The 17,297-nt window shown below is 39.3% G+C and overlaps 1 protein-coding gene across 1 annotated transcript in view; it reads left to right on the forward strand.

Moving 5' to 3' along the window:
* Erlec1 (endoplasmic reticulum lectin 1) overlaps window positions 1-8,347 on the forward strand; it is a 32,896-nt gene extending 24,549 nt beyond the window's left edge. Inside the window, exons 12-14 of the mRNA XM_031341993.1 lie at window positions 4,008-4,085; window positions 4,318-4,393; window positions 7,489-8,347. Coding sequence (XP_031197853.1) covers window positions 4,008-4,085; window positions 4,318-4,393; window positions 7,489-7,560 — 226 coding nt within the window. The 3' untranslated portion in view covers window positions 7,561-8,347. The remainder of the gene's footprint in view (window positions 1-4,007; window positions 4,086-4,317; window positions 4,394-7,488) is intronic.
* The last annotated feature ends 8,950 nt before the right edge of the window (window positions 8,348-17,297 follow it).

A 17,297-nucleotide genomic window follows, 5' to 3' on the forward strand; every position in this document is an offset into this window, starting at 1 on the left:
CCCCCCCCAACTCTCTACCCCACCAGAACCTCCTATCAGGGATACCAACCAAACATGGCATATCAAGTTGCAGTAAAACTAGGCACCTCCCCTTATATTAAGGCCAGATGAGGCAACCTAGTAGGAGGACAAGGGTCCCAAAAGTAGGCATATGCATCAGAAACAGATCCCATTCCCCCTTTTAGGAGTCTCACAAAAAAACAAGGTATACAACTCTAACATATATGCAGAGGGCCTAGGTTAGACCGAAGCATGCTCCCTGATTGTAGGTTCATTCTCAGGCCCTGAGATGGGATTTGTTGATTCTGTAGGTTTTCTTGTTTCCTCAGGATTCCCTGAGCTCTTCCTAATGTTTGGGTGTGGGTCTCTGTATCTCTCCCATCAATTGCTGGGTAAGTTTCTCTGACAATTGGACTAGCCATCAGTCTATGAGTATAGCATCATTTCACTGACTTTTTTCTGCCAGTCTTGTTTGGTTCTATCCTGGGTCTCTAAGTCGTCTAGGCAGTATCGGGGATAGGCTCCATCTCCTGGCATGGATCTCAAGCTGGACCACTCATTGGCTAGCCACTCCCATAAGACCTGTGCCAGAACCTACCAGAACAATTTGTAGATCAAAGTTTTTGTGCCTGTGTTGGTATCCCAGTTCCACCATTGGTATCCCAGTCCCACCACTAGAAAGAAGCCTTGTCTGATTAAAGGATATGGCTAGTTCAGGCTTCCTATCTGCCATTACTAGAAGTCTTAGATAGGGTCACCCTAATAGATTCCTAGAAGTTTTCATTGCATTAGGTTTCTACCTTGCTCCCAAACTGCTTCCCAATTCCAGTTGTCTCTCCCAGTACTATCTCCTATCCTCTCCCTACCTGATCCCTCCTGTTCCTACCCTCAGACCACTTGCAACATCTATCCTGTTCCCAGGGACACCCATGGATCTCCTATCTTGATCCCTCCTTGTTACTTAGCCCCTCTGGGTCTGTGGATTGTAGCACAATTATCCTCTACAATTAATATCCATTTATAAGTGAATACATACCATGTCTGTCTTTCTGGGTTACCTCACTCAAGATGATCTTTTCTAGTTCCAACTATTTGTCTGCAAATTTCAGATGTCATTGTTTCTTTTTTAGTGGATATTTTATGTATTTACAGATATCACTGTTTTTAAAAGGTTAGTAATATTCCATTGTGAAAATATAGCATATTTTCTTTATCCATTCTTTGGTTGAGAGACATCTGGGTTATTTCCAGTTTCTGGCTATTATGAATGAAGCTGCTATGAAATAGTTGAACACGTGTCTTTGTGGTAGGATAGAGTGTCTTTCGGGTATATGCCCAGGAGTGGTATGTATAGCTGGATCTTGAGGTAGATACATTCCCAATTTTCTGAGAAGTGGCCATATTGATTTCTATAGTGGCTGTACAAGTTTGCAATCCCACCAGTAGTGGAGAAGTGTTCCCCTTGCCAGCATGTGCTGTCACAAGTGTTTTTAATTATAACCATTCTGACAGGTATAAGATAGAATCTCTGGGATGGCTAAGGATGTTGAATATTTCTTTTTTTGTTTGTTTTTTTGTTTTTGTTTTTGTTTTTTTTTGAATATTTCTTTTTTCTTTTTTTTAACAGACCATCTTTTCATTCTGTCCTTCACAGAGCTCAATTTTACCTTTTTTTATTAGATATTTTCTTTATTTACATCTCAAATGTTCTCCCCTTTCCTGGTTTCCCCTTGAATATTTCTTTAAGTGCTTCTGTTGAGAATTCTCTGCTTTGATCTGTACCCCATTTTTAAATGGATTATTCGGTTTGATGGTGTCTAATTTCTTGAGTTCTTTATATATATTTGGATATAAATTAACTGTCAGATGTAAAGTTGGTGAAAATCTTTTCCCATTCTATAGGCTCCTATTCTATACTGTCCTATTGACAGTATTTTTTTTGCCTTACAGAAGCTTTTCATTTTCATGAGATCCCATTTATTAATTATTGACCTTAGTGCCTGTGCTATTAGTGTTTTATTCAGGAAGTTGTCTCCTGTACTGATGCATTCAAGGCTATTCCCCATTTTCTCTTGTATCAGGTTCAGTGTATCTGGTTTTATGTGAAGGTATTTAATCCACTTGGGCTTGAAAAACTCAAAATATTGACAGATTAAAATTTTAACTATGCAGAGTAGGACATGATGCTGCATGCCTTTAATTCCAGCATTTGGGAGGCAGAGCAGTCAGATTTCTGAGTTTGAGGCCAGCCTGGTCTACTGAGTTCCAGGTAAAGAGACCCTGTCTTTACAAAAAAAAAAAAAAGTTAAATTTAGGTCAGTGCTATTTAGAGAACAGCCTTTAGATTCCTTTCCTTTGCAGAAAGAAACAACCCAGTGTCAAGAACATAGTTATCAACTGCACATGATAATGCATGTCTTCAATATAAACCAGGGCTAGATAGAGAAACCTTGTCTTAAAAAAATAAGTCATAGAGATAGGCTGCCTAGGTTTAATAGCTGACTGGCTCTCCTGTAGTAGTACCTTAGAAAAATAAAATGATCTGTAAGCCTCATGTATCTACTAGTATATTCTTATAAGGTAATGAGGACGTTTAAATAAAATAACCTAGCCTATCCATAACATGCAGTAAACTACCTGCTGCTGCCTTTAATAGTGATGGTGATCTTAGACTGGCAGTGATGTTCATGACAATGACTCGATTCTTTTGTTTGGCTTTGTTGTTCTGTTTTTCTCTTTAAGATTTATTTATTTTTATTGTGTGTGTTTGAGTGTTTGCCTGAATGTGTGTGTGTGTGTGTGTGTGTGCGCGCGCGCTAATAGAGGGTGTTGGATTCCTTGGAAGTGGAATTACAGACAGTTGTAAGCTGCCACATGGATACTGGAAATTGAACCCAGGTCTTCTGAGAGAGCAGTGAATGCTTCTAGCCACTGAGCAATCTCAGTTTTATTCCTTTGTACAATGAGGGAGATTTAACCCTTCATCCATGCTAGTTAAGTGTTCTAACACTGAGCTAACTCCCTACTTCTAACAGTTTGATTTGGTTAGAACTGGGGCTAACATTTGTGTTTGTAAGTTTTTAACTTATTAAATATACTTTGTCATTTCCTCTTGTTAACTTAATTTTAGTTAGGTAGGGCTCACTTATCTTTTGTGCTATATGGGTATATTTTATTGTACCAGAAGTAAGGTAATCTTACTTCTCAAGAATAACTGCTTTAGCTTTTCTTAATCTCATATCCAGTGTATTTAAAAGATTAATTCTTGCTCCTTCTCAAATAATAATTTTTGTTTCTTCCTGGGACAGAAAGTATTGAGAAATTATTTTTAAAAAATATACTGTCTTTTCAGGCTGACCAAAGTCTAAGTTAGGAAAATAAAAATAGAAATATTTAAATGTTCAATGTGCCAGACAAATTATTTTAGGTTGATGTTTCCTGCAAAAATAGTGTTTATGGCATCATGTGCTTAACATTGAAGCATAGCAGAGTGTGACTAGAAAACATAAAACTTTTCTTTAGATATCCTTCACTCTGAGAGTTATATTTTGGCAGAGCCTTGATTTTTTTGTTTGTCTGTTTTTGTGTTGTTTTTTGTACCACACACAGAAGAGCGTTTAATGGGGTCAGCTTGATGGAAAACAGAAAGGAAGAATTGTTTCACCAAACAGTGAGCTAGCTGGGCAGGGGGACCTTTAAAACAGTAACTGCTATAACTTTGTTTTGGTTGGTTGGTTGCTGGGATAGGCCTCAAGTTCACAGAAATCCTGCATCTTTATCCTCCCAAGGGCTGCTATTAGAAGTATTTGAGTTACCATACCAAGCTCAAAAAACTTTGAATCTGACCTATATGTAATATGGACACCATTAAGAAAGATAGTACAAAATTTCTCCAATTTGTATTTTCCTTATAGACTCTGACTCTGTGATGTAACCTTCTCACCTATCCATTACAGCTATTCTAATTAATCAGACTGTAATAAGGCTTGTATGTTTCTCCAATTCAGGATGGTGTCACACTTTTATGGAAATGGGGATATTTGTGATATCACCGACAAACCCAGACAAGTGACTGTAAAACTAAAGTAAGTTGACCCTCCTCGTTTCCTTACCTTTTATTGACAAAAGTTTTACATAAGATATAATAACTAAATACATTATTAAATTGTATTTTAAATTAAAATAACTAAGTTATTAAATTATTAAATTTAAGTTAAATTATGCTGGGTCCACTTAAAGTTTTTATAGATTAATAGGATAACAAAAATACCTGTTTTTTATGCCATAGGCAGTACTTTAAAGTACTCTGTATTTTAGGTGTAAAGAATCAGATTCTCCTCATGCTGTTACTGTGTATATGCTAGAGCCTCACTCCTGCCAGTATATTCTTGGGGTAAGTAAAATTAAGATAATCATTTGGGGGCTAAGTGGCACAATACTTACCTTGTGTGTGGGGGAGGTCCTAGATTCAATCCCAACACCACCAAGTGGAAAGAATTAAATGTTGGATGTATTTGAATTTTTTGTGTTAAATTTACAAAGGGCATTCTTTATGCCTAGCATGCATGAAGCCCTGGGTTTAATTCTTAGCACTACATAAAACCAACCAGGTATGGGGATGCACCTGTAATTCCAGTGCTTAAGAGGTAGAGGCAGAAGAATAAGTTGTTCAAGATCAAAGCCAGCTTGGCATATATGACATCCTGTCTCAAAGCATAGATCTTAAATGCTGAGTTCGATTATTTAACAATTTTAAATAGCATTGTAAATATCACCCAAAATAAGGTTTGCCACAACAGAAAGTCTCTCATATCCCTGATCAGGTATGTATCCAAAGATACCTCTTTTTAGTTTCTCATACAATAGATTAGGTTTGCTTCATTTGGAATGCCACATTAATGGAGTTCCATTGTGTGTCTGGTTTCTCATACTCAGTAATGTTGAATATATCAGTACTTCATTTTCTTTGCATTGCCACATCCTATCCTTTTGTATAAGTATACTCTTCTGCAAATGGACATTTAATTCATTTTTCACTTTTTGGTTATGATAAGTAAGGCCTCTATGTTTTCATTCATTATGGTTACATAGCTGTGTGTAGAATTTCTAAGGCATGAGTAAAATTACCTTCTACTAAATGACCCACCAAAATGCTACTGTTATTTAATCTCCTACCAGCAATACATGAGGGTACACTTACTCTGTCTCCTCACTAGCTTTTTTTTTCCAGTCTTTCTTGTTAGTCATTTTAGTGAGTTCTGTTTGCATTCCTCATACAGTTAATGATACTGAATACCTTTTCATGTCATTTTGGTATTCATTTATGTTTGAGAAACTTTACATCTAACCAGCCTTTACTAAACAAAAAGTTATCCTGTTACTTCTTCAAATGGTTAGGAAGACTTTATTCAGTACTGTTTTCATTAGTACCAAGAGTTACAGGGATTGAAATACATCGTATACATGTATAAAATTCCGTATGGATGGATGGATGGATAGATTGATAGATAAAATAAGAAACAGGTAAGGCTCAGCTCTGAATACTGAAGAGTCAGGAGCTCAGAATCAATAGCCACTAGGCCGCATGAGAAGATTTAATAAATAGAAAATCACAAAAAACAGGCTGGATCTAGGCTTCTTACTAAAGCAAGCCAGAGTTATCAGATATTGAGTCTGGAGCTTCTCTCTCTTGGTATAAGTGGACTAGTCAGGCCAGAGACATGGCCCAAGGCATAATTTGAGAGGCTCGAGGTAGCCTGACTACTGGTTAAAGAATAGAATTTGTGTCAGTCTCTTACCCGAGTATTTTTTGCTGTTGGTACTTATCTTCTGATTGCTTGATTCTAGAAGGTCAGAAATATACTGGATATAAACTCTTTGTATTGTAGATACACCTTTTTTATATTCTGACTTCTTCTTGTTCATTGTCTTCTGATAAAAGTATATTCTATTATATATTGACTTTCTTTTTTCTTTTTTCTTTTATGGTTACTGTATTTTGTGTTCCAAGAACTTTTTGTTGCCTCAGTCATGGACACACCCTATTAACATTTTCTTCTAGAGACTCTATAATACTGACTTTGATTTGTTTTAAGTGTTCCTTTTTCTGTTTTTATCCTCTATGAACTAGGCATAGCTTCTGGGACTTATGGATTCATACAAATTTTAGAAAAAATTTTTGCCATTATCTTCTCAAAGATTTCTTTTTTTTTAAAGAGTATTTATTATTATATGTAAGTACACTGTAGCTGCCTTCAGACGCACCAGAAGAGAACGACAGATCTCATTACAGATGGTTGTGAGTCACCATGTGGTTGCTGGGATTTGAACTCAGGACCTTCAGAAGAGCAGTCAGTGCTCTTACACAGTGAGCCATCTCACCAGCCCATTCTCAAAGATTTCTTTTGCTCTACTCATTTTTCCCTGTTTCTGAAACTACTTAAACATATATATGTGAAATGCTCTCAAAATCACAAAAAATTCCTTTTATTTCAACCCCACCCCTGCCCCATCCCATGGTCTATTTTGGTTAGTTGATTGGTTGGTTGGGTTTTTGTTTTTGTTTTTGTTTTTTGTTTTTTTGGGTTTTTTTTTTTTTTTTTAGATTTTTCGAGACAGGGTTTCTCTGGCTGTTCTGGAACTCACTCTGTAGACCAGGCTGGCCTCAAACTCAGAAATCCATCTGCCTCTGCCTCCCAAGTGCTGGGATTAAAGGCATGCACCACCACTGCCCGGCCCAATCCCATCCCATGTTTAAAGGCAAGTCATTTCTACTAACCTTCACCAGCTTCACTAATTACTTCATTTGCCATGCCCAGTCCATTGGTGAGTTCATCTGTGATACACTTTTCATCTCTTAATATTTCCATTGGATTTTTATTATTTCCTTTCCTCTACTTTAAATTCTCTCACATGTTCTCTACCGTTTTCCCTGATATATGTTTGGTTTTTTCTTTTGTTGTTTGTTTTTTCACAATTATTATGACAAATGATTCACCTTTGTAAGTTAGTGTTTACTTTGCCTTATAAGTAGAGCTGATAGTTTTGCCATAATGTTTTACTGTTTTAGTGATGTAACTCTGGCTGTAAACTCCTCCTATATTCTTGTTCTTTCTGTCTCCTGTGCCGTATTTACTGAGAGATAAAAATATTTTCACCTGTGATACTTTTGTATGGGTGACTAAACTTGTTTTTCCGAAAACTTTACTATTTATGCTAAGTATCATGAAACTTGTCTGTAAACCAACACTTAGGATTGACGAAAGAAAAGTTCAAGGCTAGCCAGGGATAGATACATAGCATGACACAATCTCAAAAGAAAAAAATGGAAGGGTGCTGGGGAGAGGAGGGAGAAAAGAGCCTAATTTGTAGGGAAAATGTTGGGTGGTTTATCCAAATCAGGACCTTACATATTTAGCAAATATATTCTTTGAGAAGATACTGAGGAAATGTCCACCTTACCAACTTTCTAATATTATTGTTCTTCAGGTTGAATCTCCAGTAATCTGTAAAATTCTAGATACAGCTGATGAAAATGGACTTCTTTCTCTCCCCAATTAAAGGATATTAAAGTCGAAGGAAAGAAAGATGATTGAAAATCATCACTTCCTCCTGACCACATCTCATTGTAGAGTCTCGCCATTGGACCTTGTCTATAATATCACAAAAAAAAGGACTGGCAACCACACTGTGAAATTCATGTGTATATAAGAGATTACAGATAAACTTGTAAGGCAGACCCGTGTCTCATTTCATTCATTTTGGTCTTGTATGAACTGATTGTGCTTGGCTTTGCTTGGGTAATATAATTTCAAACAAATCTGATCCAAGCAGTTTAGTCCTGCCTATCAAATGTCATGATCCTTGTTCTTGTTAAAGTATTTTAAATAATATACTTACTGAATAAATTACAGCATATATGGCAAGCTAATGAAGTAAAGATAATGAAGAAAGAAGTTGCTAGGAGATTGTGTAAATGAGGGACCACATAAAATGTATAAAATTCTAATGCCTGAAATTCTTTCAGCAAATGTTTCTGTGGCAGCTGCTCTCTGTCAAGCACTAAACTAGAAGTGGAAATAGAGGAGAGCCTCACAGACAACCCCGAGGTCACTCAGTAAACTCTTCTTTATGACAGGTTGCTCCTTTTCTTGACCTTTTATGATTCTTACCATGAGTAAGTTTATTACAGTGCAGACAGTTAGTGGCTCATCTCTAAATTAGAATGGTTCATTCTAAAATTCACTGTGCTGTCTCTCATACCTGCCTGCTATATGTTATAAGTCTTAGTTCTGGACAGCTTTATGGCACAATATTTATTTTAAAGAGAATAAAATGTTAATAAGCAGTCTTTTCATGTAATTAGTGGCATATTATTCAGTTACTTTGTTCTCCTTTACCTTTTTGCATATATTTTATACCTATGTATCTGAACAAGGACAAAAAAGTGGCCATAGGGAGAGAGGGGATACCTCAAAGGCAGAGCTTATTTGAGGCCCTCAGTTCAGTCTCCGGCAACAAAAATAAAGAGTTGGGTAATGGGGTTCATGCTTTTGTTCCCAGCACTAAGTAGACAGACACAGGGGGATCAGAAAGTTCAAAGATAGCCTGTTCTACACAAAGGCTAGCCAGTTCTGCATCAACCAGGGCTACAAAGCGAAAGCCTATTTTAAACAGTCAAATAAAAGGTGGGCCAAATACTCCTGAAAACCAATATTTCTTGATAAAAGCTATGTTAAGAAAGGGTTTGTGGCCAGGCCTAATGGCATATACTTGTAATCCCAGCACTTGGGAAGTAGAGACTAGAAAAATCAGAAGTTCAAAAATCTACATAGTGAGTTTGAAGCCAGCCAAGGCTGCAGGAGACCTTGTCTTAGAAATTAATTAATTAATTAATTAATTATTAATATGTGAATTTTTTTATTCTACACCAACCACATTCAGCACCTTTGGGTATCCTACAGTTGATTTAATTAATTAATTAAATGCCTTTATAGCTGGGGTGGGGAGTTTAGTGGTAAAGCATTTGCCTTCTGTATGTAAGACCCTAAATCCATTCAATCTAGGACAGTGGTTCACAACCTGTGGGTAATGACCACTTTGTGTGTCAAATGGCCTTTTCATGGAGGAGGGGTGTCACCTAAGACCATCAGAAAACATATTTACATTATGATTCATAACAGTATCAAAACTACAGTTATGAAGTACCAACAAAAAGTTTTATGGTTGAGGGTCACCACAACATGAGGAACTGTATTTAGGGATCACAGCAGTAAGGTTGAGAACAGATAGTCTAGGAGGAAAAAGAATTTATGCCTGGAGGCTGGAGATGCAGCTCATTGGTGGACTGCTTAGCATACACAGGATCCTGGATTCCATTTCCAGCACAGCACAAGAAATAAAAGAAAAAAGTAAATAGGTGAACATAGTAGAACTTGGAAAACAGAGAAGTATTGCCATGAGTTTGAGACCAGTCTGATCTGCCATATACTGTGAATTCTAGGCTACCCTAGAAAGAGTGAATGAGATGAGATACTTTCTAAAAGTAATAATAATAATACAATCTGGGCATACCTTTTATCATAGCACTTGAGAAAGCAGAGGCAAATAGGGTTACTGTGAGTTTGAGGCCAGCCTGATCTACATATTAAGTTCCAGGTAAGGACCAACTTAAGTTGTTTAGAGATTTTAGTAAGAAGCAATCCATAGAAAAAGCAGGGATTTTAAGTTCAAACCTAGGTCTATACTATAATAACACTAGGTTATTATGAATGAGATTGAGGGTGAGAAATCAATTATTCCTATATAGCATAAAATGCCCTACATAACCAAAAGTATGTGAACTGTTTTATTCTACACCAACCACAGTCAGCACCTTTGGGTATCCTATAATTGATTTTTTTTCTCATGTTTACCTACTTGGACTTAGCATCATATGTTACAGGTAAAAGGATTCAACTTTACAAGGCTACCCCACATCAGATGTCAGTTACAAGTATTACAAGTACCAAGTTCTAATTATATATATATATATATACACATATATATATGCATGCCTATTTGCCTATATGTACACCACATACAGTTACAGGTAGTTGGGAGCTACCTAAAGTGGGTCCTGGGAACTAAACTCAGGTCCTATGCAAGAGGAGCAAGTGTTTTTAAACACCAAGCCATCTTTCAAGTCCCTGGATCCTAATACCTTCAGCCAGACAGCTATCAAATCAGAGTCTCCAGACCTACTACTTGGTCTCAAAAGTTTGCTAGAATGGCTCACAGAACTCTGGTAAATACTTAGCTTATAAAAGTTATAAAGGAGACAAGCACTGATACAGTCAAATGAAAGAGGTAAATATGACAAGAATGTTGGAAGAGTTCAGTTTCTACACCCTATACTTCCTCAGTCTAGTAATATGGACACGCTTCAGATCTCAAGAATTCAAAAGTTTATATGGAGCTTGAAACCCACCCATCCCTAATATACACACACACAATGGTCACTGGATGGGATTGAAGTTCCAGCCATGCAGTCATTTAGTCTTTCTGGTGAATGGCCACAATTGGAGACTGTCTAGGGGTTGTGATTTTTCGACATAGATGCTGAAAGTAAGCTATATTCTAAGTTACTCTTGGTTTTTCAGGCTTTGCCTCACTCTGAAAGACTCCATTTTACAAATAGCATTTGAGTAGGAACAAAGATAGAGGGTGACTCTGTACCTTGCAAACAACACAACCCATCTGGCACCACTGACAAGGCACAACTGATAAAGTAAAGACTATAATTTATCAAATTAATATCACACAACTATGTATGTTAAAATTGTATCAAGAAATTCAGCAAGAACTTACTGAACTTCCTAAACTGAGGAAGAGGTGTGGCAACCTAATTTGGACCCATTTAGAGGAGGACACCTTTAATAGCCCCAAGAGTGACAGCCCCATCAGCCTGTCATCTGCATACCTGGAAACCAAAGTACTTGTGAATTTATTGCTATACAATTAATTCTGACATGTAGGAAGATAAGCGTGTTCATCTGCCTCTGACATACAATCATGAGAAAGTATGTACTCCAATGGTCTCAACTGAACAACAAAAAGCCATTCTGTCACTTGAAAAGCCCCCGAGGTCTTAAGAGCTTTGGTTAGAAGAATATAACCAAATATATACAGAGGTGAGGGAGGGGCTTAAAAGTCATCCTTGTGTATCCAGTTCATCTCCAACTTCTCTGAGGAGGACGGCTGGTCTAGACATGCCCATATCCCTTAGATTGTGTTCTCTGAGGAGGAGGGCTGGTCTAGACATGCCCATATCCTTTCTAGATTATGTTTTCCTACCTAGTCCATGAAGACTCATGTGGTCTAAATATTTAGCTTCTGACTTGATAAACAGCTGAATTAAGATAGCAGGATGATTCAGCTACAACATACCTGATGTGCTTTGAGAAGACTTTCTCCAAGTACAGTTTCTGTTAAATTGGGTGCTTGCCATTCCATACTTACCAAACTGGATTGGTTTGAACAGAGTTTAAGAACCTGTGTTTCCAATGAACTTTGATTCAGTTTTTGGTACCAACTGATTTGATCTGATTTTGATACCAACTAGTTCTCGGTGTTTTAAATACACATACACACTAAGTTAATAAAGGCAAATATTAATAAGTTCTCTGGTGAGTCAGTGGTTGAGAACCACACTGACTTAGGAACTTCACTTCCAGCGATCTAGCATAGGCCGAACCCTCCAAATCACAGCGTCAGGAAGAACAACTGCTCTTCAGAAGACTGCGTGTGAGTTTCCTGTGAACGGTTGTGGCTGTATCTGCACTTCTAGACACCACTGGGCTTGTAGACTATCTCTAACTCAAGAACAAACTGTCTCAAAACTGAATAGAAACCTGTATACTGCCCTGGACTGCCCTTTTCAGTCTCTGATACCTGTGATACCAGTACAGGAATAGGAGGATGGCAAGTTCAATGCCAACCTTGGCTATATAATGACACCCTTTCTCAGATAAAGCAGAATCATAGCTCCAAACGGAGATACTAGAAATAACAAAGTAGGAGCTAGAGAGAGAGCTAAGCAGCAGAGAGCGTTGGCTGCTCTACAGAGGGCACAGGCTCCATTTGCAGCATCCACATGATGGCTCACAACTGTTCATAATGCCAGTCAGGAAATCCTTTGGCTTCTGTGAGGTACTTCATGTATGCTGTATACATACATGCAAGCAAAACACCTACATACACATTTTTACATTTTTTTATTTTAGATTTTATCTTATGTGTGTGAATGTTTTGCTTGTATGCATGTTTAACATGTGCCTGCTTGATGCCTGTAGAAGTCAGAAGAGCTCATCAAATCCCCCAGAACCGGAGTTATGAATGGTTTTATGAGCGGTCGTGTGGGTGGTAGGAATTGAACCCAAATCCTCTGAAAAATAACAAGTGCTTTTAACTGCTGAGCCACTGTGTCTTAGTTAGGGTTTCCACTGTTGCTACAAAACACTGTGATCAAAAAGCAAATTATGGAGGAGATTTCTTTGGCTTACACTTCCACATTGCTGTTCTCCACTGAAAGAAGTCAGCATAGGAACTCAAAGCAGGATCTGGAGGTAAGAGTGACGAAGCACAGGCCATGGAGGGATGCTGCTTAGTGGCTTGCTTCACACGGCTTCCTCAGCCTGCTTTCTTACAGAACCCAGGAACGCCATCCCAGAGATGGCACCATGTAGTGGGTTTGGCCTGATAATGCTTGTTTTCTAATGTTAATTTGGGTCCCCAAATCTTACATGAGTGTCTGTACATAGCTTCTGGAAACAATTCCAATTGGTTCTGATTGGTAAATAAAAAGCCAACAGCCAATAGCTGGGAAAGACAGAGGTTGGGTTTGGGAATTTCCTGGACTTAGGACTGGGAAAGAGGAGGAAGAGAGAGATCCACCAAGCTGGAAGAGTGTAGAGGAGAAGAGAGATACCATGCCTGAGAAGAGTGCAGGACAGAGAGGCATTCCCACCATGTGAAAAGGCTGCGAGAATGAGGCCCCAGAGCACGGCCCAGTTGGGCAACCCTCTGGGCCCAGAGCAGCCTTCATAGAGTATAGAGCTTAGTAATAATAATTCAGAATTATTGGCAGCAGGTAGGTTACCCACATGGAGGTTAGACAGTGGTCTAGCTATTGTGCTGCTTAAAGCATATCAAAATATAAAGGCTCTGTGTATGTCTTTCATTCAGGAACATAAACCTTTGATGCAAGTAGTGAAACCTGATGCTGGGATTTATTAATATTATATTATTCCAACAGTACCACCCACCATGGGCTGGGCCCTCCCTCGTTAGTCACTAATTAAGAAAATGTTCGACTGGCAAGATGGCTCAGCGGGTAAGAGCACCAACTGCTCTTCCAAAGGTCCTGAGTTCAATTCCCAGCAACCACATGGTGGCTTACAACCACCCATAATGAGATCTGATGTCCTCTTCTGGTATGTCTGAAGACAGCTACAGTGTACTTAATAATAAATAAATCTTTGGTCCAGAGCAAGCAGAGACTGAGCGAGTGGGACCGAGCAAGGCCAAACGAGGCCCACTGGAGCGAGCAGAGGTCCTAAAAAAGTCAATTCCCAACAACCAGATGAAGGCTCACAACTATCTGTACAGCTACGTTGTGTACTCATATACATAAAGTAAATAAATAAATATTTTAAAAAAAGAAAGAAAGAAAATGTTTTACAACTGAATCTCAGAAATATTTCCTCAACTGAGGCTCCTTTCTCTCTGATGACTCTAACTTGTGTAATGTTGACACAAAACTAGATAGTACAACTGACCCCTTATCAGCTTAAAACAAAAACACATCACTATTGTGGTTTGAATAGATATGGCCCCCATAAACTCTTATATTTGAATGGTTGTCCCATAGGGAGTGACATTAGGAGCTATGCCTTGTTAGAGCAGGTATGGCCTTTTTGGAGGAACTGTCGCTGTGGATGTGAGTCTTTGAGGTCTCATATATGCTCAAGCTGTGTTCAGTATGGCACACAGTCTCCTTCTGTGGTATTTGGATTAAAATATAGAACACTCAGCTCCTCCATGTCTGCCTGCATGCTGCCACGCTTCCTTCCACAGTGATAATGGACCAATCCTCTGAAAGTGTAAGTCAGCCCTAATTAAATACTTTCCTTTTAAGAGTTCCCTTTGTCATGGTATCTCTTCATGGTGAACCCTAAATAAAACAACACTATTAAGCAGCAACCCTTCCTTTCTCATTCATCCTCAAGATCTCACATTAAAAACAAGTAACTTTTTTTTTTTTTTGGTTTTTTTGAGGCAGAGTTTCTCTGTATAGCCCTGGCTGTCCTGGAACTCACTCTGTAGACCAGGCTGGCCTCGAACTCAGAAATCTGCCTGCCTCTGCCTCCCAAGTGCTGGGATTAAAGCTGTGCACCCCACCACCGCCCAGCTCATAAAATTAAAATACCACCGTCTTTATGAAATTTCAGTCTCTTTAAAGTAACCAATCTCTTTTAAAATACAAAGTCTCTTAAAATTCAGTCTTTCCCCTGAAATTCTACCTCACACCAGTCAGAATAGCTAAGACCAAAAACTCAGGTGACAGCAGATGCTGGTGAGGATGTGGAGAAAGAGGAACACTCCCACATTGCTGGTGGGATTGCAAGCTGGTACAATCACTCTGGAAATCAGTCTGGTTGTCCCTCAGAAAATTGGACCTGAGGACCCAGCTATACCACTCCTGGGCATATACCCAAAAGATGCTCCAACATATAACAAGAACACATGCTCCACTATGTTCATAGCAGCCTGATTTATAATAGCCAGAAGCTGGAAACAACCCAGATGTCCCTCAACAGAGAAATGGATACAGAAAATGTTGTACATTTACACAATGAAGTACTACTCAGCCATTTAAAACAGTTAAAAACAATGACTTCATGAAATTCACAGGCTAATGGATGGAACTAGAAAATATCATCCTGAGTCAGGTATCATAGTCACAAAAGAAAACACGTGGTATGTACTCACTGATATGTGGATACTACAAACCATATGAACAACTTACAGACCATATGAAGCTCAAGAAGAAGGAAGACCAAAGTGTAGATGCTTCAGTACTGCTTAGAAGGAGGGAAAAATAATCACGGGAGGTAGAGGGTGGGAGGGACTTGGGAGGAAGAAAGGAGGGGGAGAGGAAAAGGCAGGGGCAGGATCAGGTGTTGGAGGAGATGGGGGAGATGTACAGAGGGTCGGGAAATTGAACAGAGGTGTGTAGCAGTTGGGGATGGGGACCTGGGGGTAGCCAACAGAAATTCCCAGATGCCAAAAGGGGTGACATTAGCTGAAATACCCAACAAAGGGGAGAGAGAACCTGTAGAGACTGTATCCAGAGGTTAGGCATGGCCCCCAGTTGAGGGATGGGGCCACCCACCCTTCTCAAAATTTAAACCCAGAATTGCTCCAAAGAATGGAGCAGAGACTGAAAGAAAGGCCATCCAGAGACTCCCCCACCTGGGGATTCATCCCATATGCAGCCACCAAACTCAGTCATTGCTGATGCCAAGAAGTGCTTGCTAACAGGAACCTGATATGCATATCTCCTGAAAGGCTCTACCAGAGCCTTGTCGCCACCTCACCGACCAGCAGAAATAAGGAGGTGACCACAAACTCTTCTCCAAGCAGTTTATTCAGGAACCTTGTACTACAGAATCATTCATTCATTCCTCTCTTCAGTCCCCAGAACTGGCGGGTTAAATACTTTCCCTGGTCCTAATCAGCATCAGCTACGCGGTGAAGCATAATAGGCTGTGGGAAATCATGCCAGCTTGCATCACAAACTGGAGGCACTCAACTTCTCCAAATAAGGACTTGTTTATTGTGATGCTCTTTGCCCTGGCCGGAGGCCAGGCGCCATATTTAGGGTGGCAGCTGCAGCTCTCCACACTTCCCCCTTTTTGTTTTAAACACAACAGGCAAGAGTAGAGGTCTGATCTCCAGTAACCATGAAAAGGGCATTGCAATGGCCTTACAACCTGGTGGCCAGCCAAGTTGGTGTCATGCCCGTCCTATGCCTTTTTCCTGGAAGTGGGACCTGGGGCATCAACCCACATGCAGTCAGACCTGCTCTCCAAGAGACTGCTAGAAGCTGATCTCTAGTGCAGTGCTTATCCTCACATCCTGAGTGTGAAGAAGAACATACACTATTCATTCAGAATAGTTAACCAAGCCTGTGGAGATTGTCCTGCCTCCAGGGCTGCAAATGCTTACACAACCAAGGCAACTTGTCATTGCTGCCGGACCTGCATACTACAGATGCACCACAACGCCAATATACTGACAAGGACCAGTAAAGCACTCATGGTTCCAATACCCACCCACTCTTTCAGATGATTCATAGCATGAGAGATCCAGGATGTCAATCCACTAGCAAGGAACAGGTCAACTCTGGTGGAATTCACGTGGACTATTGCTATGTGAAGATCCTGCAACAGTTGATCCATTTCTCTAGACCAATTCCCTGTAAGATACATCGACAATTGTCTAGACAAGTTCTATTAGCGGGGGCTTCATGATTAAAATTATAAAGGGGTTCAAACCATGCTGCGGTTTGATTATACATCATCACACACTTACCTTTACTACTAATTTTCTTAACAAGCTGAAAGCATAAACTACCTTCTAAATATACACTAAAATTACCTTCAACAGGACTACTTTCCCTATCAAATGGTAAATAGGGCATCTGCAAACTACTATTGGTATTAAAAAATCGAGGAAACACTTGAGCTGAATATCTCAAAGGCAGAGGCTTTGGGAATACTGATAGAATTCCCCATCATGGCTCAGCTTGCACAAGAATCGGCAAGTGCATCAGCAATAGCATCAACCACTTTATCTTGAGGTGGGGAGCTTTTCCTCGTAAGCTGTTCAGGAATCCAAATGGGATCTCGGCAGTCCTGCGGAAACACACAAACAGATCCTCTTGCCCACATCGATACATGCCATTCTGCGGCCGATTTTCCTTCATTATCCAATTGAAAAAAATTAAGAGTAAGGAGAGCAATAGATATCTTTTCTCTCAGGGTTAGGCCATAGCCTATTCCCCCTTTTTGTTTTAATAAGCATTCTTTTAAGGTCCTATGAGCTCTTTCCACTATTCCTTGCCCCTGTGGATTGTAGGGTAATCCATGGATTAAATCAATATGCATTTGTTTACAAAAGGACATGAAGGAAGATGCAGTATATGCTGGGCCATTATCTGTCTTTAACTGCTTAGGTGTTCCCCATGCGCCCCA

This window comes from Mastomys coucha, unplaced genomic scaffold (genome assembly GCF_008632895.1).
Source record: "Mastomys coucha isolate ucsf_1 unplaced genomic scaffold, UCSF_Mcou_1 pScaffold22, whole genome shotgun sequence".
Classification (NCBI taxonomy): Eukaryota; Metazoa; Chordata; class Mammalia; order Rodentia; family Muridae; genus Mastomys; species Mastomys coucha.